General features: G+C 48.0%; 2 protein-coding genes across 2 annotated transcripts; both read left to right on the forward strand.

The window, feature by feature from the left end:
- The first annotated feature begins 125 nt into the window (after window positions 1–125).
- Window positions 126–4,691, forward strand: NGRN (neugrin, neurite outgrowth associated). The gene is made up of 3 exons (XM_065906740.1): window positions 126–378; window positions 755–865; window positions 3,642–4,691. The coding sequence occupies exons 1-3, from the start codon at window positions 215–217 to the stop codon at window positions 4,228–4,230; spliced, it is 864 nt and encodes a 287-aa protein (XP_065762812.1). The 5' UTR covers window positions 126–214; the 3' UTR covers window positions 4,231–4,691.
- A 3,866-nt stretch (window positions 4,692–8,557) lies between these two features.
- VPS33B (VPS33B late endosome and lysosome associated) lies at window positions 8,558–26,027 on the forward strand. Its single transcript, XM_065906597.1, has 23 exons — window positions 8,558–9,351; window positions 11,394–11,474; window positions 11,854–11,915; window positions 13,636–13,685; window positions 13,869–13,936; window positions 16,150–16,195; window positions 17,231–17,325; window positions 17,620–17,724; window positions 18,109–18,205; window positions 18,426–18,503; window positions 19,171–19,244; window positions 19,534–19,620; window positions 19,778–19,868; window positions 20,275–20,349; window positions 20,596–20,660; window positions 20,743–20,797; window positions 21,924–21,970; window positions 22,548–22,680; window positions 23,333–23,406; window positions 24,052–24,153; window positions 24,335–24,410; window positions 24,526–24,642; window positions 24,936–26,027. The coding sequence occupies exons 1-23, from the start codon at window positions 9,256–9,258 to the stop codon at window positions 25,013–25,015; spliced, it is 1,854 nt and encodes a 617-aa protein (XP_065762669.1). The 5' UTR covers window positions 8,558–9,255; the 3' UTR covers window positions 25,016–26,027.
- The last annotated feature ends 262 nt before the right edge of the window (window positions 26,028–26,289 follow it).

Raw genomic sequence — 26,289 nt, forward strand, 5'->3', positions numbered from 1 at the left:
AACACCACCCCCACCCCCACCCCCGCCCCGCCCTGTAGTTACTGTCAGGGAGGGCTCGGCCACAGAGCGGTTTAAACCCAAAAGCCACGCCTTCAGCCTGAAGCCGGAAAGAGCCGCGACCTCCCCCAGCTCTCGCCCAAGCCTACTTCCGGTTCCGTCCCTGGCTTCCGGTGCTGCCACTCCGCTGGTCGTGAAGGGGTTTTTTTTTGTAAACATGGCGTTTTCCCTGAAGGTTTTCCTGGGCGGCCGTGTCTGCGCAGCTGTCGCTCGCTGTGGGTTTGCTACCCAGGGGGTGACCATCCCGGGCTCTGTCAGCCGAGAACCGGATCCCGATTTCGACTGGGAACCGGAGGAGCGAGAACTGCAGGAGGTGGAGAGGTACCGGCTCCTTCCTGGGCCCTCAGCTTGAAGCAGGGCCTTGGTCTGGGCGCCCTTGTCCGCGCCCGTTTGGCGCTGGGCGTCCTGCAGCAGCCCTTCTCACCCGTTTTTAGGGGCGCAGGGGCAGGTGTTAGATCCTTTGCGACCACAGGTCCTCACCAAGGACGTATTTCATCACCCGACTAAAGAATTCAGCAACACCTTATCGGATGTTGTTCTTGGTGTTAGACTTATGGGGCGGTGTTCTGGCTGGCCAACATGGCCAGGTAGTGTTTCCAAAGTGAAGTGCGCTGGACGCTCTGTGACTGACCCCAAGGCTCTTAAACCACCCATCTAGCGTCTCGGCATGGTTTCTGCCATTGGTTCTCTCCCCCAGCGCCCTGAAACGACAGAAAAAAGCCATTCGGTTCCAGAAAATTCGGAGGCGAATGGAGGCGTCAGGTGCCCCGCCCAGGACCCTGACGTGGGAAGCCATGGAGCAGATCCGGTAAGACTATTATGATTTTTGTTTTGAATACATAGTACATTACATATGGCTCAAAATTAAAGCAGTTTAACGGCATATGTGTTGACAAGTGTTAACCCTCTTAGTCTCCTATGGATAGTATTTTTAATAGTTTTCTTGTGTCACTATCTAGGTTTCTTTCTGCACATACAAGCAAGCTCATGTGAATGTAGAATTTTATTTTCACTTTCGTAGTCTCAAACAGAATTTATAAATAACTTTTCTACACTTTACTTTGTTCACTTAATATGTTCCGAAGATCTTTCAACTTCCCAAGAGAGACCTCTTCATTCTCTTTTGTAGATGCTTAGTAAATTGTAGTTTGTATTACTGATCTTTTATGATGGGCACTTGATTTGTTCCCACTCACTTACTGTAACAAATAGTGCTCCGGTGCATGACCTTGTGTACTCATCCATGTACATACCTGCCAGAAGCATTATACACATTCTCAGAAATAGGGTTGCTGAAGCCAAAAGTAAATGAATTTGCATTTTGGTAAATATTGTTAAATATTCTTCCAAAGGTTATGTTCCATTTTTTATTCTCACCAGAATAATTCTGGAGTTGAGACAGAATAAGGGGATGTTATAGAGATGATCAAGATTTTATGAGCCTGCAACACCTCTCTTCTATCAGCTTCCTCTCTTGTCTTGAATGCCAGCATTTTTAACCCTTCCATCTTCTTACCTGTCACCTCCCCTTTGGGGATCAGTAAATAATCTTTTTAATTCAGAGAAAAATCAGGCCATTAGGTTAAAAGTTATTAACGCTTCTTGGAGTCCTCCTCTCTTTCCACTTTCAGTCTTGTACTCTAGTCATCACTGGGGAAGTGGCAGTTCTTCACTTGTCTAGGACCAGTCCTCTGGGTGCTCTAGGTCAAATCCCTACCTAATTCCTCAGGTACCTTTTTCTGTCAACTTAAAGTTGTCCGTGTTGTATGCTGGGCCCAGTCTATCAATAACCAGTGCTGTGGCTGGACCAGCTGTTGTGTCTTAAGATTACAACATGCCCTTCAATGACCTCAACTTTGGCTGGTGGTGGGTGGAAGTTTATTACTTACAGGACCTGAAAATTACACAGCTCACCTGAGGCCACACAGCAAGGCCATGGCTAGAGAGAGTTGCAAGGGCCTGGAGTTCTGCTTTTACTGGGATTGAGCACTGGGGCCTGAGATTTTTTTGGCGGTGGGTGGGGAGGGGTAGGGTTTTGAGGGCTTACTCTTTATTGGTGAATTCAGTGGGAATTTAAAGCACAGGAAGAGAAAAGGCAAGTGGCCCACGTGCTTAGTTATTGAAGTCAACCATGATCTCTGAAACAAAGGTGCCTCAGTGGGGTGGCTGGAGCCCAGCTTTTTATCTAGTTGTGTGGCTGGCAGTGTGTTTATTGAAGACAGCCATCTTCAAAGTGCGTGCCTTGGCAAGCAAAACTTAAGTCAGTCACTTGGGTTACCAAAAGAAAGGAAACCCAACTGTTGAGTTTACTCAACACACCCTCCTCCTTTAGCTCCCTCCTGGCTCCCTGCTTTCATTTTTGTTTGTTTCATCATGACAATGAAACTGCTACAAATATACCAGTGAATTCCTCAGTGCTAGGCATAACTGAGTCTCAACGCTTTAACTTGTCTAATACTTCTCAGCATTTGACCTTGTCTGCATTCTTGAAATTATCCCTTGACCCTTACAGATTATTATTGTTCATTAAATACAGATTACAGTTTAAGGAATCTAATTGATGACTGGACCCTGTTTCACTGTCACTGGATTGAGCTTCAAAATGAAAATTTGCTTATGTGCTTAAAATTCTTTCTTTGTTCACTGTTGCTCTGAGATAAACTCCAGAATCCCTAATGGTCTTCCCCCACTGTCACACAGCTAGAACTCTTCCCAACAAAGGTGATGTGCTTCTTTGTATTTCACCTGCTGCCTCCTCTACCATCTGTTCCTTTGACCCCCTGTTCTTCTACTCTCCTCTCTCAGCTTATTACAACTGCTCATGTTTTCAGACCAGCTCTAGGGTGGACTTCCTGAAGAATTCTTAGGCTGCCCCACAGGTGTGGTGCTAGCCTGTCCCTGCCTCTCCCTTCCTGGTTCTCTCATAGCATCCTCTGCTGAGATCCTTCTCATAGTGTTGCTGGTTTTGCTGGGTGTTAATACATTTGTCTCCACCACCAGATTGTATGTTTTTTTTTTTTTTTTTTTAATGAATGTCTATTTAGGGATAGGCCCTGGGCTTGATATTTATTATACAATCAATAATCAATTTATTAATAGCCAATTTAATAATCAATTTATTATTCAATCAATACAGCAGTCTTTTTTTTTTTTTTTTTTTTCTTTTTGCTGCATAGTGGGGCATGCAGGATCTTACTTCCCTAACCAGGGATCAAACCTGCCTGCATTGGGTCTTCCAGCTCCCTGCATTGGAAGCACGGAGTCTTCATCACTGCACTGTCAGGCATGTCTGGATTGTATATTCTTTGAAGGGAAAGACTGTCTTGCATCCCCTGGATCTTACTGGGGCCTGTCATGCAGTGAGAGAAATACAGTTGACATTAAATGACTAAAAGTAGTTGGGTGTTGCTGTTAAGCACAGAAGAATTGGCTGTAGACATTTAGTGGTGCACGACAGAGACTGTGTTTGCAGTTTTTCCAAGCTTTCTTCTTTTCATGTATGTATCACTAGTGTTACATAATCTGTTAACTGTTCTGATAGGAGATGTCTTCACAGATGGAAAATCTGCTTCTTTTTTCCATAGGTATTTACACAGGGAATTTGCAGAGTCTTGGTCAGTTCCCAGATTGGCTGAAGGCTTTGATGTCAGCACCGACGTGATCCGAAGGGTTTTAAAAAGCAAGTTCGTACCCACATTGGAACAGAAACTAAAGCAGGATCAAAAAGTCCTTAAGAAACTTGGACTTGGCCGTTTGCTCCCGGAGCTCCCAGGCCCTGGAGATTCCTCCAAACCACTTTCTGCAGGCCTGTCTGTATCAGGTTCTTTGCTGATGCCTGGCGATGAAGCCTCATCCAAAGGCGATGGTCACAGCACAGCTTTGAAAGCGATTGAATTGAACACTCAGAGTACAAATATACCAACGAGACAGACGGAAAGGAATAAAGGAGTCCAGGGCCTGGAGGAGGGGAAGAACTTTGTGCCTGTTGCTGCAGGTCACCCTACTGGCACTTGTAGGGGCACCAGAGGAATTGACAGTGATGGATTACCCAGTGACAAGAAGCTGGAAGAGCTGAAGGCAGGGGAGGCAGGTGACCAGATCTTCAGCAACAGAGTCATGCAGAGGGGACGAGAGTTCTTTGACAGTAATGGGAACTTCCTGTACAGAATCTGAGCCGGGGATGTGCCACGTGACACACAGCCGGGCGAGTATATTTGGTTCTGCCTGGATTTCTGTGTACGGATTTCCACCTTGGAAGTGAGGGGGAATGATGAGCCTGGAATATGGGATGAAAGGTTTGAATCTGACAAAGGGCAGAGGACTTCACAGGGCAGATGTGTCTGGGAGCAGAGCGGTGACCCACCAGGCAGAGTCCAGCCTGTTGGAGCACAGCCCCTGCTCTGACCCACAGCCATCTGCAGATTTCACCCTTCTCCCTTGGGCTGTCTGTGTGTTGAAAAACCTGTATTGCATGTGTTGTTACAAGTTTCTGTGATACTTGCAGTATATTTGGGAGGAGATTAAGTTTGTCTTCTCACCTCATTTACTTCTTGATTAATGAACACTTAACAGTTCTGGAACTGCTTAGTCAATTGATTGTCCTCATTATGTGCAAAATAAAGCAAAATGAAGCAGTCTGTTTCGATTGGTGCTCTGTGGGATTGGGAGGATTTGTTTACCTGGGAAGGGAAGGGAAGGGAAGAAAAAGAGAGTCCCTAAATGTTGGGAGAGAAATGTGGCCAGAGGTATCGCCAGCAAAGGGCTTTGTGCTGATCAGCCCTGCTTAGTTACAGACTTTGACACGTTTTTAAAAACGACATTAGGCCTCCCCTAAACACCCAGTCTAAAGTCGCTCTTTTAGTTGCTGGGGCCCTGAAGAAGATCGGGGTGTGGGGGTCTGTCCAAACACAAATACAGGGCAGGCACAGGCTTTACAGGCTCTCGACATAATCTCCAGCCACTTCCAAAAGCTTAAATAGAATCTTACTTTACAGTTTTTATCGGGTTTTTACAAGGCTCTTGTGATCTAGACAAGAACAGATAATAGATCACTTTTACAAATTTGCTATCAAGGTTTTTGGATATACCCAAAGCCATGTAGCTGTGAGTGAGTGGCAGCACAGCACAGGCCCTTGAACCCAGGTCTCTCTTAAGTCTTCTTAAATTCCTGGAATCCAGCATTACCTGGCATCATTTCTGTTAATTCACAGATTCTTTTAGAAATATTTGATGAATATAATCACCAGAAAGTGATTATCAAAAGACAAATAGAGATATATTCAGGCAACATAAAAGAGTCCAGTGATAGTTATCAACAATGTCTCGCTTTAACAATTTACCAGCAAAAATAGGCTAGTCAGAATTTAACTATATATGCAGAATGTTTTTCTAATGGAGATGTAGATATCCCAATCTATTCATGTATCTTGTTGCTGTTTCAGATGTCATTAATAGCAATTATATCACTGATTGCTGTTAACTGGAGCATTCACTCGGTATAAGTGGGCAAGGCCCTATCACATACCAGTGAAAGTTGGGGAATCCAGGTTTTAGTAATAGAGCAGTGGACACACAAGGCCCTTGTCACTGCTCTGTCACTTTCAAGTAATTTACAAACCAGTATTTTTATGATTTGAAAAAGTAATTTGCCATGAGAACCTTTGAGCAGCAAGATGCTATTTGACTGCTTAAACAGGTATTTCTAACTCCTGCACATCATTTGACTATGCCCTTTCCTCAGGGGATTATGAAAAAAAAATAGAAGCTTTTATTACTAGCCTAGATACGTTTTCCATTTACCTCATCCCCTAGCATCCTAATGCTCACTAGCTTAAATCTTTTGTTCTCCAATGTAAATGCTAATCTTAGGCTTTTGCACTTACTAGTTCGTTGTCGCCAGATTTTCATTTGGCTAGGTCCTTACCATTCAGGTCTCAGGTCAAATGTTACTTTCATAGGCTTTCCCTAATCATCCTAGTCCTGTTTAATTTTCCCCAGTATTTGAAATGTATTAGTAATGTATTGGAGAAAGCAATGGCAACCCACTCTAGTACCCTTGCCTGGAAAATCCCATGGACAGAGGAGCCTGGTAGGCTACAGTCCATGGGGTCATGAAGAGCTGGACACGACTGAGCAACTTCACTTTCACTTTTCACTTTCATGCATTGGAGAAGAAAATGGCAATCCACTCCAGTATTCTTGCCTGGAGAATCCCAGGGACAGAGGAACCTGGTGGACTGCCATCTATGGGATCACACAGAGTCGGACACAACTGACGTGATTCAGCAGCAGCAGCAGTAATGTATTATTTGTCATCACCTTCCTTGCCCCATTCCCATTAGGACAGGAGACCTGTCTATGTTCATTGCTGTAGTTCCAACCCGAGGTGGATTTCTTTTTTTTTTTTTTTTTTTTTTTACTGAGTGGCAAGTGGTATTTTAGTTCCATGACCAGGGCCTGAACTCATGTCCCCTCCAGTGGAGTCCTAACCATATACCTCCAGGGAATCCCCCTAACAGAGATTTCAGAATTGGTTGAGTGAATGAAAACTGGCTGGGAAACCTTAGGTGTGTACTCAGTTGCTTCAGTGTCCAACTCTGCGACCCTGGGGACTGTAGCCCACCAGGCTCCTCTGTCCATGGGATTCTCCAGGCAAGAATACTGGAGTGGGTTGCCATGCCCTCCTCCAGGGGATCTTCCCAACCCAGGGATCCAACCCAAACCTCTTAGGTCTCGTGCATTAGCAGGTGGGTTCTTTACCACTAGCCCCACCTGAGAAACCCAATCCATCAGTCAATCCACAATGGCAGAAAGTCCAGCTTTTTACCTTTGCCTGTCAAGAAGGCCTACACTTCCTACAGGTCAACCCATCCCTGCTCTATATGGTCAGAGTCTCAGATCTTCACCCACTGGCACGGAGGTGTTTAGGGATACTGTCATCCTCTCCTCCCTGGTCTCCCACTGCCCCAGCCCAAGCTGGGAGGCTGGACAGGGGGATGGGGATTCCTTGGGCATGGGTCAGAGGACTCTATGGTGCCCTCCCCCCAGTCAGTCCTAGTTCTGGACACAAAAGACTTTCACATCACATTGGATGAGGGGGAGATGCATTAGGGGGCACAGGTGCCTCCACGGGGGCAACAGAAGACAAGATCCCCAAGCTGGAGTGAAAGAGACTGTGGGCGGAGAGGGCAACTCAGAGCAACTTTGGGGCCAGGCTCAAGAGGCTAGCTAGCAAACATGATAGAAGGGACTAAAGTCCCTGTGACCTGGAGGGTGTATATGTCACTCATCTGTGAAGGGCAACTTCCTTTCTGTGCAGCTGAGATTTGATCTAACTAAAGGTGAGGGGTGAGAGGAAGCTCAGTAAAAAACATTCGATGAGCATAAAAGTTTTGTGTTGTCTTATTTTTGAGGTTTTCAAATATTTGAAAGCAGAATATTGTAATGCAACAAACCCCTGTGTACCCATCACCCAGCTTCAACATTTAGCAAATAGCCAAACTTTATTAATATGCATGCCGCAACTAGAGTTTCCCCATGCCACAGCTAAAGATCCTGCATGCCTCATCAAAGGTCAGAGACCCCACATGCTGCAACTAAGAGTCGGTGCAACCAAATAAATAAAAATAAATATTAAAAATAGCAAATTTGAGACATCAAATTATTTCACCTGTAAGTACTTCAGTATGTGTCTCAGAGATAGGAACTCCATTTTAACACAAGACATATGAACCATTTCTATACCTTGAAAGTTTCAGTAATTCCTTATTATCAACTAATATCCTGATAATATTCTGGTTGATTTCTTTGAATTAGGATCCACAAAAAGTCCACACATTGCAAAACTGCATTGTGTCATCTCCCAGAAGTCTGATTTTAAAGTGATTTCCCCTTCCACTTTCTTCTGTCATTTGACAGGTTATTTGACCCATAAAATTTTGTGCATTTTGAATATGCTTGATTTTATCCTTATGATGTCTTTTATCATGTTTCCACTGCCTTCTGTATTTCCTATGAAGTGGCAGTTAGATCTTGAGGCTTGATCAGGTTCAATTTGTACTTCCTATACATCTCACCAGGAGATGAGTTTGTGATGTCACGATTGATTAGTGAGTTCAGGTATTGTCGGCCAGACCTGTCCATTATAATGTCTCTCAAGCTTTTTAAAAACAAACAAAAACCCCAAACAAGGTGGATATAGATCTTTATCATCACCCCTGAAATTCCCTAATCTGCCCGAATTCAATCACTTTTCTGAAATTTTCACTATAGTTTTTCCTGTTCAAGAACCTGTTGTAAATAGTATAGAAGCCATTTTTGTACCTGGCTTCTTTCATTTATTCACTTATTTTTATTGTATGACTATGTCACAGTTTATCCGTTTTCCCACGAAAAGCATTAATGAGTCAGAACTCTGATACTGAAAGGTCACAGCGGTGAGACTCAGCTTCCATTGGCTCCTAACGCGTTCTTCTCTCCCTTCACACCCGCCTCCATCTCGGGCGTCTAGCTTCCCGCAGGTCAGAAGCTGGAGAGCTCAAAGCTCGCCGCTTTTTGTGGACTAGATGTGATGGACAGTCAAGATCCCCGGTGATCAGTGCCCTCCGGATTCCAAGTTGGTTTCGTCCATTTCACGAAGTTCTGAAAATGGAGCAAGTGCCCAACGCTTCCTTGCGGGAGCTAGGAGAATTGGGTGTACCCTTCAAAGTTAGTTTAAGGTAAAATCGTTTTATCACAGGAACACTCGCCTCTGGTTCGGTAAGAAACTGGAACGTTCACGCGTTGCCGCGCGTTTTCAAATGTCCCTTGCAGGACGCCGTCCTTTTCCGGGTACCATGAGCGGTGCTCGAGAGTGCGGGACTTCCGGGAGGTCTAGGAAGCCGCCCCTCTCTTTGGTATCTCTGCAGGTGTAGACCAGAATCCTGCGGACGGGCGAAGTGGACCGGGAGGGGCGGGGCGGGATACGGTGGCTGCAGGCCTGAAGCAAGGTCCCTTTGGCTGCAGCTGTCTGGCCGAGAGGTGGCCGGTCATTCATTCCTCCAGTGTGGCTGACGAGCGAGGGCCCCTTGAGGGGTCTCTTTCGGGTTCTGTGCCCTTACCTGAAGGAGAGCCATCCTGCACTTACCCGGGCCGCTACCGGCCACCTCGGAGCGGAGGGCGTCCCCCTTCTTCCACCCTGTGGCTGCGGTGACCGCCGCCATGGCTCTTCCCCATCGACCGGACGCCCCAGAGCTGCCTGACTTCTCCATGCTCAAGAGGCTGGCCCGAGACCAGCTCATCTACCTGCTGGAGCAGGTCAGTGCCCGCCATGTCGGGGGCCTTTACTGCATCAGCAGTTTAGCACTCACTGGATGCCTAGTTCTTACCGAGTTCCCTTGAGCTTGCCTTGGTCCTTGGAGCTTCTGTGGCAGATCCAAAATGAAGCACTCAGGGAGAAAAATCAGAGAGCAGTAAGAGCTTCTTGGGACGACCTGGCCAGAGAGATATTGGAAATCCTTTTTTTTTTTTTTTAATACGAGCAAGGGAGACACCACTAGTGTCAGGCATCACTGGGGATGGAAACAGGGTTAAAACAACTTTGTCCTTAGGGATCTTACTTCCTGATCTATTCATAGCATTACTGGGAGCCATATGAAACACAAATTACCACACATAGGGTATCCTGTGGTAAATGAGTGACAGCTAGGGTGCATGGAAACAGTCATTTCTAGCTGGAGTAATCTAGGAGTTTCGAGGACTGGAGTGTGAAGATAATCATACTTTCCTTGGAGATGAGAGAGGGTATTCCAGATGTACTGGTGGGAGCAAAGTTGAAGACCCAGGAAAGGACAAGGCATGTAATACATGGAAAAGAGGAATGAAAAATTACACAGTAGTCATTAAGTAGCTACTGAAGGTTTATCCCCGATTCCTGTAAATGTTTCAGTCTTGTTTCCCACCATTCCCCGACATCCAAGATTTCTCAACCTTGGTAACACTGACATTTTGGGCTGCTTAATTCTTGGTGGTGAAATTGTCCTATGCATTGTAGGATATTTAGCAGCATCCCTAACCTCTACCAGTAACACCAGATGTCAGTAACACCCCCTGGCTCAAGGTGGGACAACCTAAATGTCTCCAAACTTTGCCAGATAACCCCTGAAGTGCAAAATCAGTCCTGGTTGAGGACCACTGCCTACATGCACCTTACCCATCAGGCAAACTGAACTGCCCTCACCATTCAGCCTGTTAGCATTCCCTGGCCTTGGTTGAACTGTCATCTTGATCTGTCGCTGGCTACAGCCTACCCATTTGTCAAAGTCATATTGACAGGAAGCTTTCAACGACTTCACCCTCTCTTCTGCTCAGTGTGACCTCTTCTTCCTCTGGACAAATGAGAGAGCAGCGTTGAGAATGGTGAAGCAGGATGGGGGTGGGAAGATGAGGACTGTCCTGGGTTAAGTTTTCTGCCTTGAACATTGGTTCTTTTTGTACCTAGAAGTAAAATGCCATTTGAAGAGATATTTGGCAGTTAGTTGTGGGGTTGCAGGATACACAGTGCAGTTTTGTTTTGTTTGGCTTTGTTCAGCAGGAGATCAGTTGGTTTATCAGGAGGTGTAGAGGAGGCGGCAGTGGAACAGAGGAGCAGTGATGTAGAACAGGGTCACAGGCAAGCAGGAGGGTTGAGTGACAAGGATGTGACCTTAGAAAGAAGGTGAGGGACTTCCCAGGCAGTCCAGTGGTTAAGACTCTGAGCTTCAGTGCAGGGGGCATGGATTGGATCCCTGAGCAGGGAACTAGGATCCCACATGCTGCGTGACCATAAAAAAAGATGAAATATCTTTCCACTGGAACCAATAATGACTAGAAGACAAAAATAGGTGAATATATAGAGAAATGTCAACTGTGGATATAGACAATAAATAAGATGCTGGGTTAGGTGAGGTCTAGTGCCTTTCCAAAGAACTTAGAGTTTGTTTTGTTTTTTTAAAATAATTTTCTTTATTGGTTTGTGGCTATGCTGGGTCTTCATTGCTGCTCCTGTAGCTTTCTCTAGTTGTGGCAAGCGGGGGCTCCTCTTCGTTGCAGTGCATGGGCTTCTCATCGTGGTGACTTTTTGTTGCAGATCATGGGCTCTAAGGCATGCAGGCTTCAGTAGTTGTGGCACACGGGCTTTGTTGTTCCATGGCATGTGGAATCTTCCTGGACCAGGGATCAAACCCATGTACCCTGCATGGGCAGGTGGATTCCTATCCACTGTGCCACCAGGAAGTCCCCAGCTCAGAGACTTCTATTAAATGGATGACTGAGGGGCTTGTGTGACCTGAGAGTGAGCCAAGTTACTGTGTCTCCTTCAGCTTCCAGGAAAGAAAGACTTATTCATTGAGGCAGATCTCATGAGCCCTTTGGATCGAATCGCCAATGTCTCCATCCTAAAGGTACCTTGCTCCCTTTCCCAGGTGGATCAGGCCCCTCTTTCATCATTAAGCAGTTTTTCTTTTGATGAATAGTACAAATTACTGAGGAGTGATTACCCTTCTAGGGTAAATATAGGATCGCAGAGTTGAGTGGACTGGAGGGGGGCGGGGTGGGGGTGGGGGATTGATTCTCTTCGTATTGTTTTTAAATTATTTAAATGTTGATTTTTCTACTGACAGTTTAAGGAAGGTTCAGTGGAATGGTTGTTAGGGAGGCATTTTGACTCCTAGAATTAGTGTAAATAGGAGGAAGACCTTTCAGAAGCCCCCTGTCTTTGCATCAGGCTTCAGGTTCCCAGGCACACTTACTTCCGTTGTCTCGTTTGATTCTTGTCTGTAGCAGCACGAAGTAGACAAGCTATACAAAGTGGAGAAGAAGCCGGCTCTCAGCTCCAGTGAACAGTGAGTCTGGGAGCCTCGGGCTCTGCTCCAGGCTGGAGGAGGGCCCTGCATGTTTGCCTTTGATCCGTCCTCTCCTGAGATCTAGCCCCGTGACATTTGTGATAGCAAAACAGTCACTTCCCTGCACTTTTACAGTTTCATCCCTAGGTTATGCTTTAGCCTTCTAATTGGTCTCCTTGTCTGCAGTTTCTCCCTCCCTTGTCCTCTTCTCTCTCTAACCCAATCTACCAGTTCTAACCACATTGATTGAAAAGAAAGTGAAAAAGTTGCTCAGTCATGTCCAATTCTTTGCAACCCCATGGACTATATGGTCCTTGGAATTCTCCAAGCCAGAACACTGGAGTGGGTAGCCTTTCCCTTCTCCAGGGGATCTTCCCAACCCAGGGATTGAACCCAGGTCTCCTGCATTGCAGGTGAATTCTTTACCAGCTGAGCCACAAGGGAAGCCCAAGAATACTGGAGTGGGTTGCCTATCCCTTCTCCAGAGGATCTTCCCGACCCAGGAGTTGAACCAGGGTCTCCTGCATTGCAGGTGGATTCTTTACCAACTGAGCCATCAGGGAAGCACCCCCCTACCACATTGATTAGTCTTCCACAGATAATTTCCTTGTGATCTCCTCCAGAACCTTCAAGCCTTCCCTTACTTACCCACTAAGGTCTGCATTGCTCATCGTAGATTCCAAAGCTGCCTCCCAGAAGGCCTTTCACCCTCTTTCCAGCCCGGCCTCTTGCACATCCCCTCTTACCTGATGCACTTTCACGTGTTTCCCCGCTCTGCGCACAAACCTCCTCACTGTTCTCGTGGCAGACACCTAGCCTCAGAGCCCAGCCCCGCCTCCTCCATGAAGCCACCCTGGGGTCGCCGCCCCGGGTGATTGTCTCCTCCCCTGGATTTGCACGGAGCTCAGTGTTTGTCCTCTTCACCTTGCACTCAGTCACATGCTGCCTGGCGTTTGTCTGGCATTTGTTTTTATTTTCAGTATTTCTCAATTTAAGTCACGTACACCCTCCCTCAGAGGAAAAAACCCCCCTAGATACATGGAGAAAAACATGTCATATACTTCCTTGTATTATTTTTGAATACTTGTTAATATACTCCATGCATAGGTGTGTCTTATTTTGCCCAATAAACTGTAAATTATTTGAGAGCAGAAACCTCTGGGTCCACCATAAGGCCAATAAGTACCCCCAGCTCATCACAATATACCTGCTTTATGATTTTTAATTGAAGGATAATTGCTTTACAATGTTTTTTTGGTTTCTGCCATGCAACAGTGTGAATCAGCCTCAAGTATACATATGTCCCCTCCCTCTTGAACCTCCCTCCTGTCCCCCACCCCATCCCACCCCTCTGGGTTGTCACAGATCACCGGACTGAGCTCCCTGTGTTACACAGCAGCTTCCTTCTAGCTATCTCTTTCACATGTGGTAGTGGATATATTTCGATGCTCCCCTCTCAGCTTCTCCCACCCTCTCCTTCCCCTGCGATGGTCACAAGTCTGTTCTCTACCTCTGCATCTCTATTCCTGCCCTGCAAATAGGTTCTTCTGTACCTATACCTGCTGTACTGAGGGGAGTCTTCTGTGGTGAGTCAGCCAAGAAAGCTGGCATGGCTTTGGCCGGGGTGAGAACTGTAGCACGTGGTGGAAGAGTTGGCATTACTATCACCAACTTCATGATTTTTCTTCACTAGGAATTTTTTCCCCCTTCTCTCCCATAGGTTGTGCTTCCTGGTCAGACCTCGCATCAAGAATATGCGGTACATTGCCAGTGAGTGTGTCACAGCGTTCACTGTCACTAAGGCCCGGGGGAGGGTGGGAACGTCTGAGGGCCACGGCCATGAGAGCAGAATTGTTCGGGTTGGCCATGCCCCTCATCGAGGCTCTTCACTTCCTCACTTCTACTCTAACATAAGGCTCATGGCTTTCTGGGATGCATCCCTTCTGTCTGTAGGTCTCGTCAATGCTGACAAAGTGGCTGGCCGAACTCGGAAATACAAAGTGATCTTCAGTCCTCAGAAGGTGAGTTTGGACCCATGTGGGAGTGAGATAAGGTAGAAGAGCATGGGGGACTGGGACGGGGTAAGGGACCAACAGCTGTATCTCCTTCTAAGCGAATTCTGTGTGACTGAACAAAATACCTGCCATTGTCTTTTTATTAATGTAGCAGAGAGTCTCCTATCAAATTACCTCAAATACAGATTGTACAGTGGTGAGAGGTGACCTCTACATGTGAGTGTGTGTATGCTTGGTTATGTCTGACTCTTTGTGAGCCCATGGACTGTAGCCCTCCAGGCTCCTCTGACCATGGCATTCTCCAAGCAAGAATACTGGAGTGGGTTGCCATGCCTTCCTCCAGGGGATCTTCCCGACCCAGGGATTGAACTTGAATCTCCTATGTCTTTTGCATTTCAGGTGGATTCTTTTACCACTGTGTCACCTAGGAAGCTATCCTGTTTAGGAATATAAATATATGAAGTATAACATTATTACTAGGGCAAGAAAATTATTGAGTAAAATAACCAATCAGGATTACAGGTTACTTTTTAATGGTGTTGGAGAAGACTCTTGAGAGTCCCTTGGACTTCAAGGAGATCCAACCAGTCCATCCTGAAGGAGATCAGTCCTGGGTGTTCATTGGAAGGACTGATGCTGAAGCTGAAACTCCAGTACTTTGGCCACCTCATGCGAAGAGTTGACTCATTGGAAAATACCCCGATGCTGGGAGGGATTGGGGGCAGGAGGAGAAGGGGATGACAGAGGATGAGATGGCTGGATGGCATCACCGACTCGATGGGCATGAGTTTGAGTAAACTCCAGGAGTTGGTGATGGACAGGGAGGCCTGGTGTGCTGCGATTCATGGGGTCGCAAAGAGTCAGACACGACTGAGCGACTGAACTGAACTGAAAGGAGCTATAGCAGTAATTTCTAGTTTTTGGAGTCTTGCAGAACCCTTTTTTTCCAGTTATACTTCCAAGGACAGATTTGTTTAGATAGGGAACAGAACAGGTTGGTAACAGTTGCAAATAATGCTGCAAGCCTCCATAACACACAAAAAAACAAAACTGAGATTTTAATGAATTTTTTTCTTTCTAACACCCTATCTAAACAAATTCTTTGACCTGATTTTCCATCACAGGACCATCTCTTCTTTAGTGGCTGTAAGGGAAGAGGAGATCTCTTTCTTCCTGAGCTCCCTCTATTAATTATGAAGATTGGCAGTTTTCCAAGTGGGCAAAGGAATCTCATTAGTTAGAATTAAAAATAGGCCTATAGGATTTCAGTTTTTATTTATTTGGCTGGGCAGGGTCTTGGTTGTGGCATGCTGCATCTTTAGTTGATGCATGTGGGATCTAGATCCTTGACCAGGGATCAAACCCGGGCCCCCTGCATTGGGAGCCTGACAGAGACATCACTGGATTTGACCACAGAGATCTAGGGCATCTAGATAAAAAGATGAAGGTGGGTGTGAGAAAGCAGAAGCAGTGGTAGCAGATAATTCTTCACAAACCCAGTGATGTCTGTGTCGGGCTCTTCTACCTAACATCTCTGGCGTTGGATACGGCTGCCCATTCTTCCTTGAACCTCTGCCTTTAGAGGTGCTATTTAGAGGCGCTAGTTTCTCTGTTCCCGCGTCTGTGTATTCTTTCTTAGCCTTCTCTGGAAGGTCTTGGACTGTGCACTCTTAATTTTGGTTCCCTAGAGTCCTGTCCTTAGCTCTCTTCTCTGTGTTCTTTTGAATAAACTACATACTTTAAATGTAATGTATGTGCCATGAACCCCAAGGCTGTCTGTCCAGACCTCCCCCAGGGGTCTGCAGAGGTCCCATGGACATGTCCTAACCAGAACTCCATCCCTCCCCTCTCCGCCCCACTGCTCTTTACCTCCACCTGCTCCTCTTCCTCTGTTTCTATAGCACTGTCACGCTCTTCTTCCAAGCTCTACCTGCAGGACTCACCCTTCCATGACAGCTGAATACCCTCTCCTTTGTAAAGCTTTTCCAGTCAATCAGGAAGAAAAGAGCAATTGGCTTAATAAATAGATAAAATGGATGGAAAGGAAAGAGTGTTATGCCGGATGATTTCTGTGGTCCGTTCTAGATCTAAGAGTCTGGGTTCTCTTTTTTTTTCCCTGGATTCAGTAACTGTGGTCATCATCAGTGACCACAGAGGAATCCAGAGAAGTGGGAAGAACAGAGAAGGGGGTTACTAATCAGCTTCCCTTGGTCTTTCAGTTTTACGCGTGTGAGATGGTGCTTGAGGAAGAGGGCGTCTATGGAGGTGAGAGGAGGCGGGTGCGAGTGGAAAGGGGGAGGATGTGTGGGAGCAGGCCCTGAGGGTTGTTCTCCTGCCGTATCTCCTCCTTTTCGCTCTCTCTCATTCCTGTTGGCCTGGCAGGAGGAGAGTGTCCTTAGAGTGCGAAGCAGGACCCCAGGTTAGGCCACTAGTGGGAGAGTAAGGAAGGGGTCCTGGGGGTGTAGTTGGAAACCACGCGTGCTCTCTTCTTCCCTCCCAAGACCCCCACAAGGAAACAGTGTGCCTTCCCTCCTCGTGTGCAACACAGACCTAGTCCCCAGTCCTTCCTGCTGGAAATCCTGCTCCAAATACAGCCCAGAACCCTCAGTGTGGCCTCCTGCACCTCCGCGGTCTGGCCCCTTCCTGCCCTTTAGACTCATGTGTGCTCTGCTCTCCTGAGTCACCGCCCTCCAGCCATGGGGACTTCACACATCTGTTCCCCTTGCCTAGAATATTCCTCGCCCTGCAGCTTCTTTGCCTACCTGAATCATACTTGAATTCTAAGCCTAAATGTCACTTCTTCAGGAAGTCTTTCCTATATCCCCAGTTGGGTTTAGATCCGTGAGCTGTTTGTGCTCTTAGGTTGCTGTTTCGTCTTTAGAGCCTGCAACTGGAATCCCGTTTGTCTGCTGTGCACCCTCCCACTTCACTGTAAGCTCCAGAAGTTAGGAGCGTGTCCCCAGTAGCCTAGTGCCTGTACACACACAGCTTTCAGTCAGTACTGTCAGATGATGTAGTAAGTGTTTCATCGGCATTTTTGGTCGGCACTCTAATGGAAACACACCACTTACCACATTGTGTTACAGGCTGTCACATACACATGTCCTCTCCTTATCAGTCTGTGAGCCCCTTCTGGGAAGAGACTGTATCTTACTCATCTCTGAGCATCCCGTGCTGAGTGTGGTACCTGAGGCAGTGGGGCAGGCCCTCGGGAAGTCTCACATGACTGCAGTGGACCTTCCCTCTTCATGTGGAGCCGTGTGCCTTAGGCAGGAAGGCTGACGCTCTCTGTACCCACAGATGTGAGCTGTGACGAATGGGCCTTCTCTCTCTTGCCTCTTGATGTGGATCTGTTGAGCATGGAACTACCAGAGTTTTTCAGGGACTACTTCCTGGTGAGTGCAAGGCACTCGGGTCTTGGCTTCAAGGAGTGGGGACAAACATGGGGTCCTGTGGGCTATGGATTCAGCCTTCTTCCAGCTCATCTCATGTATCATGAGTGATACTGATTTGGAGGTGGAATGCTGCTGACTGATATTCACGAGGCTTCCTTTGGGGCCAATGAAAATGAACCCTCTGAAGCATTGCCAAAACCCTGCCCTTCTGCTCCGGGGCTTCTAGGCCTCACCCCTTTCCAGATGAATCTATCAGGTTGATCTATAGCTTTGTGGCCCATGTGGTCCCTGCAGGAAGGAGATCAGCGTTGGATCAACACTCTGGCGCAAGCTTTGCACCTCCTCAGCACCCTCTATGGACCCTTCCCCAACTGCTATGGAATTGGCAGGTGTGCCAAGGTGAGCAGTTCTGTTGCCCAGATAGCCTGTATTTCACCCGTTTTCTGCCCACTAAGGATTATTCGAGGGCATCTGTGATGTGATGTATATAGGCTTTTGTTGCTCCAGAAGAGGTCCCCAGAGCAGAGAATTCATGTGGCTAACAGAACAGTAGGACACCCCTGGGTAGCATTCCTAAATATTTGAGGGCAACAAGACTCCTTCACTGCTGTGGGGAAGGATGGGGAGGGATGGGAGCAGATGGAGTAGAAGAGGTAATCATGTTATAATGAGCTCTTCCTTGGGGTCAAGGAGAAGGATTGCATGGAACGGGTTGGGTTCTGTAGGTGTGGGGCTGCAGAAGGGACCTGGACTCAAGACTGAGGACGTGTTGGGCCCTAGCAGATGTCATATGAACTGTGGAAGAGACTGGAAGAGGAGGAGGATGGTGAAACCAAGGGCCGAAGGCCAGAAATTGGACATATCTTTCTCCTGGACAGAGGTGAGCTGTGCTCAGCACTCCTCTCTTCCTTGGACCCGGGAAGACATAGGAATATTACAAATATAGCAGACACGGTGGCACAGTTGGAATCCTCCAGTGGGGTCTGTGAATGCCAGCATTGACCGGGGCGGCGTGGGCACTTGGGCCCCATGGATACTGAGCTAATTGGGTGGTAGGCTAAGTTGAGGAAGACCCTCACGGTTGGGGATCTCGATTTCAGACATGGACTTTGTGACGGCACTTTGCTCCCAGGTGGTTTATGAGGGCCTGGTGGATGACACTTTCCGCATCAAGTGTGGTAAGTGGCATCTCGGCGAGACAGAGGTGTGCTCAAGTCCTTGGGCCTCCCCGGGGGAGGACTTGTGGGGGAGACTCAGGCTCAGAGTGAAATGCTGGCTTCCAAATGGTTTGTTGTGGTTTTGTTGCAAAGTCCGACTCCTTTATGACCACGTTTACTGTAGCCCACCAGGCTCCTCTGTCCATGGGAATTCCAAGCAAGAATTCTGGAGTGGGTTGCCATTTCCTCTTCAGGGAATCCTGGATCAGGGATCGAACCTGCATCTCCTACATTGGCAGGTGGATTCTTTACCGCTGAGCCACCACTGTGTGCTCAGTCATGTCCGACTCTTTGCGACCCCATGGGCTGTAGCCCGCCAGGCTCCTCTGTCTAAGGAATTTTCCAGGCAAGGATACTGAAGTGGGTAGCATTTCCTACTCCATGGGGCACCAGGGAAGCCCCCCAAAAGTTTGGGGGACCTTTAACTCATTTTTTTTTTGCGCTGCTTATGGGATCTTAGTTGCTTGACCAGAGATCGAACCCGGGCCCCTGGCAGTGGACCTAACCAGAGTCCTAACCACTGGACTGCCAGGGAAGTCCTGGGGATACCTTTCATGGCAGTTAAGAAAAGGGTGGGGAAGGAAGGCTTCGTTGGAGATCCTCAGAGCTATCCCCTCTGCTCTCAAAGGGAGTGTTGACTTTGGCCCAGAAGTCACGTCCTCTGACAAGAGCCTGAAAGTGCTGCTCAATGCCGAGGACAAGGTGAGAACACAGGTGCCCGCAGACGATTTCCCAGGCCGCTGCCACCACGAGGCTGAGGGCCCTGGTGCTGGGAGGGGAAGCCGAGTCCCAGCGAGAAGGCCACCCCGCCAGCTGAGAGGGCACCCCAGGGCGCACAGCAGGGATAGGACACGTCCTCATAGAAACCAGCTCAGCTTTCTCTGCTAGAACCACTGAGCACGCGCCCTGTGCTATCACTGCACCGAGCAGGCAGGAAGACGGGAGGTCCAAGTCTGTGCAGTCATCTGTTCCTGTCGCATTCCCCCCACAGGTGTTTAATGAGATTCGGAACGAGCACTTCTCCAATGTCTTCGGCTTCCTTAGCCAGAAGGCCCGGAATCTGCAGGCCCAGTATGATGTGAGGCTCCCGCCCAGGGCCTCTGTCTGTTCCCTCAGTGGCTCCCCAGGCTGCTGCCTCCCTGATGCTACCGCAGCGGAGGGTGGGACCTGCGGGCGGGCAGTGGTCACTCCCATGTGAGGGCAGAAGGCCTGACCTCTCGGGTACGTCCCCACAGCGCCGGAGAGGCATGGACATCAAGCAGATGAAGAACTTCGTGTCTCAGGAGCTCAAGGGACTGAAACAGGAGCACCGCCTGCTGAGCCTCCGTACGTTTCAGCTTGAGGCCTGGGTGAGGGGAGGGCTTCAGAGGAGCTCTGCCTCTGGGAGGAGATCCCGTTCATCTATCAAATAGTGCTTTAAAAAAATTATTTTAATAATATCAGTGTTTCTGGTTGCTTTTTAAAAAAATTATTTATTTATTTGGCTGCACTGGGCCTTAGTTGTGGCACGTGGGATCTAGTTCCCTGACCAGGGGTCGAACCTGTGCCCCCCTGCATTGGGAATGTTAGCCACTGGACCACCAAGGAAGTCCCAAATAGTGCTCTTATTTGTTCTGAAATGGGAAGAAGGGCTCCTGCCCTTTGCCTGAAGAAGTTTTTATTCTCATGGACAGTAAAGCGACCTCCTTCCATAAACAGGAATGTGTCTGCTCCCCTTTTGTCCCATCTGCAGATATTGGGGCCTGTGAATCCATCATGAAGAAGAAAACCAAGCAGGACTTCCAGGAGCTCATCAAGACTGAGCATGGTGACTTGGCTGCCTCTCCTGCTTCTGCTTCCTGGACTCCCAGAGCCCGCCCTAAAAACATGCTCTTTGGCACTTTCCAGCTGATGGTGGCCATGTGGAATGCTGGTTCCTGCTAGAAGTCCTGGGGGCCCCTTAACCCACCCCAAAAGGATGGAGAAAGAGATGGGGAGACAGACGCCGATTAGCATAGATGGCAACAAGCTGAGCCACTCCCCCAGTAACAGGTTCTCCTCTGATTCCTTGCAGCGCTACTGGAGGGGTTCAACATCCGGGAGAGCACCAACTACATTGAAGAGCACATCGACCGGCAGGTGAGGCGGGGCTCAAGCAGAGGGAAGAAGAGAACGTGTGTTAAGAAACTTGAATTCTCTGTGACTTTTTCTTCCTGTGTAGGTGTCACCCATAGAAAGCCTCCGTCTTATGTGCCTTTTGTCCATCACGGAGAATGGTGAGTCCCAGGGACCAAAGGTTGAAGAGCTGTACCTTAGGGACAGAAAAAGTCATTTTGAAAGAAAGAGAAATGTCCTAACAGGCAGAACATTCATTCCCCTGTAATCTCATGGATTCTTTCCCCTGTAATAAAGTAGGTTTTTGTTTGGGGTGAAACACCCCCAGGTCATTAAGGTCTTTTATCGTACCAGCTCTAAGGACATCTGCATCTAGTTCTCTTCTCTGCAGTAAGTCCTGTCCCATCATAGGACTGTAAAGGGCAGAGCTGAGCAACATGTCTCTCGTTATTCCATCTGGCCTCCTACCCTCAACACGATTTCATAATCAAGATACAGTTCAGTAAAAACCAATTTCATAAGCATTTTAGAAGCTCGGATTCCACAACTCTTCATGGCAACTTGTTCTGAGTGTTGAAGTCTTCCAGTTTACAAATATTATTATTATTTTAATTTGTTTATTTTTGACTGCACTGGGTCTTTGTTGCTTCAGGGTTCTCCTGTTGTGGCACATGGGCTTAGCACATGCCCCCTGCATCGGCAGGTGGATTCCTAACCACTGGACCACCAGGGAACTCTCAGCAAATATTCTTTAAGGTTGCTTTTTACCCAAAGAAGGGTATTTTACCCAAAGAAGGGATTTATTCTAAATCCCCTTTATTGTAGTTGGAAGCCCATTTCCTCTTACATCTTAAGAGTTCCCTGTTGCACTTTGGGAACTCATGTGAACACTTCTCCCATTCCTCACTTGCTATTAAGCAGTTCCCGGGAGGACTGGCCTCAGCCAGGGAAAGGGAAACACACGCACAGGAAGGCCCTTCTACCAGCACTTGCATTCCCCTTCCCCACCCCCCATGGATGAGATTGGCATTCATCAGTGTCCCTTCTCCAGGGCTCTTCCTTGGAACCCTCAGATCCAGGCTTTATCTTTCAAAAAGCAGGCTTCAGTTCAGGAGTCAATTTAGAATTGACTGCATAGGATGCGAAGTTAACATGAAGTTCAACTCCTTCCTTCTCATTAGGGTTTGTGTTTTTTTTTCTGCGGGGAGGAGGGTTTGTTGGTGGGTTTGGCTGTACACGTTAGGACACCTTGACTGGCTCCTAAACCTTTACTTTTCTTACCCTCAGGTTTGATCCCCAAGGATTACCGATCCCTGAAAACCCAGTACCTGCAGGTAAGGCCAGGAGGATGTGTTCATTTTTGAAAGAGTTGAAGAAGAAATAGCCCCTTTCTGGCCCTGGTCACCCTTCTGTTCCCATGCGGCCTCCCTCTCACAGACACCCTTCCCACCACCCTCATTTCACTCTGCTCCCCGCTTTATGTGGCTAGTATGGGAGGGAATTTGAACAGTTCAGCTGTTGGAACCAGTGGTGAGTTCTTGCCCTTGGCCTCTCCCTCCCTTCAGCTCCTTGTGAGGCATCTATACAGCTTTCCTTCCAGGTCCTTCTCAAGTTCTGCCTCCTCTGTGAAGCCTTCCCCACCTCCTTCCATCCATAATTTTCTGTGTTAATTGTTTTGTGCTGCTTTTATTGTTTGTTTGGCGTTTGCTTATTTCTCATGTGACTTCCCCAGCACAGCACTGTGAAGCCCTTATCCCCTGATTGGAAAAAAAATAAATTCTTCCCCACAAACAAGTGTGGGCTTTTCAGGACACAGACCACATAATCCTCCTCTCCCCCACCTCCGTATCACCTCACAGGGCTAGGCCCTTGGTGGATGCTTGGTAGAGAGCTGAATTGCATTTTGTTCAGAGCTATGGCCCCGAGCACTTGCTGACCTTCTCCAACCTGCGGCGAGCTGGGCTCCTAACAGAGCAGGCCCCAGGAGACACCCTCACAGCCGTGGAGAGTAAAGTGAGCAAGCTGGTGACGGACAAGGCCGCAGGTGAGCAGGGAGCGCAGGTGAGCAGGGAGCGCAGGTAGCCCTTCTGCCCTCCCTGGTCCTCGGCGCCTCATCTCTCAACAGGCGGAGCACACTGGGCAAGGGGAGAATGAGCTGGGGAAGGAGAAGGCGATTCCTTACTGTCACTGTCCTTACCGCCACTCCTGCTTTCTTGTTAGAACAGCTTCAAGTTAGTGAACACTGATGTGCTAAGCCTTTTAGATATACTCTCTCATGTAATCCTCCCAAACCTTCTTCATGGTAAGTTGTATTGTCTCCATTTTACACATGAGGAAACTGAGGCAGAGGGAGGTTAAGTGACTTGTTCAGGGCCCCCCAGTCAGTCAGGTTTGACTCCAAAGGCCACACACTTAAGCAGTAAACTGTAGATCACCCTATGGATTGCATTTAGTAGAGAGTTGGTCCCTTAAAGAAGGAGGAAGACTGGGTGAGGAGGGAAAGGCAGTGAATGTCTTGATCAGTTTCAGGTAATCGGCTGTAGGTGTAGGTGATCAGCTTTGAGGAGGGTCTTCAGGTGTGATAGGTCCTGCTCTTTGAGGAGAGGCGGTCCTGTCACTTCCTGAATGGTATCACCCACAGCAGCATCATTAATCCATAAACTTTAGATAAAACCCGGCACAAATTTCTTTCCCAGGAAAGATTACTGATGCCTTCAGTTCCCTGGCCAAGAGAAGCAATTTCCGAGCCATCAGCAAGAAGCTGAATTTGGTATGTGGATCAGGAGTGGATAGGGGAGGCAGTGGGTTCAGTCCTTTGTGGAGTACTTTGAGCCCACAAAACCCTTTCTGTTACTTTGCTTTTATAAAGATCCTTTTGTTTGGGGACTTTTCTGGTGGTTCAGTGGTTTCAGACTCCATGCTTCTAAAGCAGAGGTGTGGGTTCAGTCCCTGGTTGGAGAGCTAAGTTCCCATATACTACCAAAATGCAGCCAAAAACTAAAAACTAAAGGAAAAAAAGAAGATTCTTTTGTTTGGTAGCATTATAGCATGAGCTTAATTTAATAATGAGACAAAACACAAAGGTTCATTCATTTAGGAAACATGTAACACACACCTAGGAGTATCAGAATGTGCCAAGTGCTGCTTCAGTGACAGGCATGTCCCATATCACTGCTGGAGGGTCACAAAGGGGCACTCTTGCCAGGGCACATGGGCCCTCATTCAGCAGAACTGGCAGGTACTGAACAGCTTCCGTCTTTGATTATGGAGTCTTTCCCCCCGCCAAGGCTATTGCTGCTTCTCCCTTTAGTTGAAGTAAGAACAGCTCTTAGGGATATACCACTTTCCTCTGACTCTGTAAAAGGCTGGAAGGCTGAGTTGCCACTTGCCTCCTGCGTTCCCCTTTACCCTCCAGATCCCACGCGTGGATGGCGAGTATGACCTGAAAGTGCCGCGTGACATGGCATACGTGTTCAGCGGTGCATACGTGCCCCTCAGCTGCAGAATCATCGAGCAGGTGAGAATGTGGCCCCCTCCCATTGATATTTCATGCTTTCTGCTTTCTCTTAGTCCCTGGCCTGGGTCAGAGCCCAGAGCCCAGCCTGGCCTGGCCCAGCTTGTAACTACCTGAGCAACTAGCAAGGAACATTACAGTCTGGCTACAGCTGGACTTGAAACTAGCGCTTGTGCCTTCCCAGGTGCTGGAGCGACGGGGCTGGCAGGGCCTGGATGAAGTGGTGCGGCTGCTCAACTGCAGTGAGCTGGCCTTCACAGGTGCATGGCCTTCCTTGCCCAGTGGGGGCGGGTGGAACAAGGGGAGGGCCCGATGCACTGCCCAGTACGAGCCTGGGTGGCCAGTGAAGAGCCGAATCTGGTCCGGTCTTTGCAGACATGACCAAGGATGACAAGGCCTCCAGCGAGTCCCTGCGTCTCATCTTGGTGGTGTTCTTGGGTGGCTGCACGTTCTCTGAGATCTCAGCCCTCCGGTTCCTGGGCAGAGAGAAAGGTGAGAACAGGCCTCCATGGGATCTGGGGGGCCGAGGGCAGACCTCAGGAAAGCTTCTTTAGAGGCCTCTGGGTACTACCTGCTGCCACCTTGCTGGGGGCTGAATAGCAGGGAGCCCGGTTCCACCCAGTGTGGCAAGTTGCTGGGCCCGAGAGTGTGGTGCTGGTGTACCTGTGACTACAGACTGGTGCTCTGACCCAGCCCGGGCTGTGGAACTGGAGGGGCCCCACATGGCTGGTGTCAGGGGCTCAAATCTGCCCTCGGTCACGTTCGGTGGTGCTTTTACTCCTTAGGTTACAGGTTCATTTTTCTGACAACAGCAGTCACCAACAGTGCCCGCCTCATGGAGGCCATGAGTGAGGTGAAAGCCTGAAGTTTTCCCTGCCAGTGTTGATGTCTTCCCTGGACATGTTCCTCAGTGGGATGCAGGAGTCTGACTCCCAGCTGCTAAGAAAATATCTACCAACTACCCTCCTAAGAGCTGGGGAGCAGGGAACTTACTTGGGATCTAGAGAACCTATCTGAGGAGAGAGTTCACCTCCTGCCCCCAGGATGTTTCTTTTTTATGAAGTACAGCCCCTGCTAGTAAGATAAGGAGGATCTTTTGCTAAATCTTCTTTGAGTATCATTGTAAATAAAGCCTCTACTCTCAATGTATCATGTTTAGTTCTGGACAGGCACTTCCACAGTTTATTGGGGGGAGGTGGAGGGGGCTGTATATAGCAGCTTCGTGTGCCCTGCGGCCAGGACTGGGTAGTTGCTCTGGGCCTGGTCTGTTTCTTCCTTGAAACTTGCACTGTAATTCACTTTCCTCAATCATAAAACAGGGATTAGATGATCAGTAAGCACCCTTCCAATTCTAAAATTCTGTGATTCATTGTATTTTAGGAAAAATGAGTTTGCTATTGTTTGAACATTAGGAGGCGCTTGAATTTTAAGCCTTCGGTTTCTCATTGCAGAAGGAAAGATTGCGCCCCCCTTTAGAGCAGTTTTAGGCACTGTGCTCCTCTAAAGGCCACTAGTGCCCCAAGTGCTAATTCTAATGGCCTCTCTTTCCCTTCACCCTTTAAAAATGGTGAACTCTAACCACCGTCTATTAGTGGTTGTCTTCTAACTTGATCTCACTCTTAATCCCCTCTTCCTTCTTGTAAGGCTTCCATGACAATTTTGTCCTCCTGAGTCTCCTAGGCTGCATTTCCATCTCCTTTGTTTCCTCTGTCTGTGGATCCTCCTTTGTTGCCATCTCCTTCTCTGTCTTTTGTTGTTATCCGCTTGCCCATCCCAAGCTTTTGTCTCACTGCTGAACTTAACGCTGTTATTTCCAACGTGATCATTCCGTGGGCAGTGGAAATTCAGCACGTCTAAAATTAAACTCTCAAACTGAACTTCGTGTCACCACATGGGGCCCCTAAACCTGCTCCTCTTCCTCTGTTTCCCTAATTGACATCCTCATCATCTGCCCTGGTTTTGTTCATGCAAGAAATTATATCCTTGACCTTAGATTTTTTTCCTTTTTATCCACCACATTCAGCTGGTTCCCCTACCCATTATTTCTAAACGCTTCTAGTTCATTTCTCTTCACCATCTCCATGGCAGATGTACTTGTTTTTGGCCCGGGCTTTTTGCAAAACTGTCCTTTCCATTTGT

The sequence above is a fragment of the Muntiacus reevesi genome, chromosome 15, assembly GCF_963930625.1.
Source record: "Muntiacus reevesi chromosome 15, mMunRee1.1, whole genome shotgun sequence".
NCBI classification, from domain to species: domain Eukaryota; kingdom Metazoa; phylum Chordata; class Mammalia; order Artiodactyla; family Cervidae; genus Muntiacus; species Muntiacus reevesi.

Coding starts and splice junctions, on each gene's coding strand:
- VPS33B (XM_065906597.1), top strand. CDS start 9,256: ATGGCTCTTCCCCATCGACCGGACGCCCCAGAGCTGCCTGACTTCTCC. Junction 11,916..13,635: donor GCTCTCAGCTCCAGTGAACA/GTGAGTCTGGGA, acceptor TCTCTCCCATAG/GTTGTGCTTCCTGGTCAGAC. Junction 19,621..19,777: donor ATCTGCAGGCCCAGTATGAT/GTGAGGCTCCCG, acceptor ACGTCCCCACAG/CGCCGGAGAGGCATGGACAT.
- NGRN (XM_065906740.1), top strand. CDS start 215: ATGGCGTTTTCCCTGAAGGTTTTCCTGGGCGGCCGTGTCTGCGCAGCT. Junction 379..754: donor GAACTGCAGGAGGTGGAGAG/GTACCGGCTCCT, acceptor TCTCTCCCCCAG/CGCCCTGAAACGACAGAAAA. Junction 866..3,641: donor GAAGCCATGGAGCAGATCCG/GTAAGACTATTA, acceptor TTTTTTCCATAG/GTATTTACACAGGGAATTTG.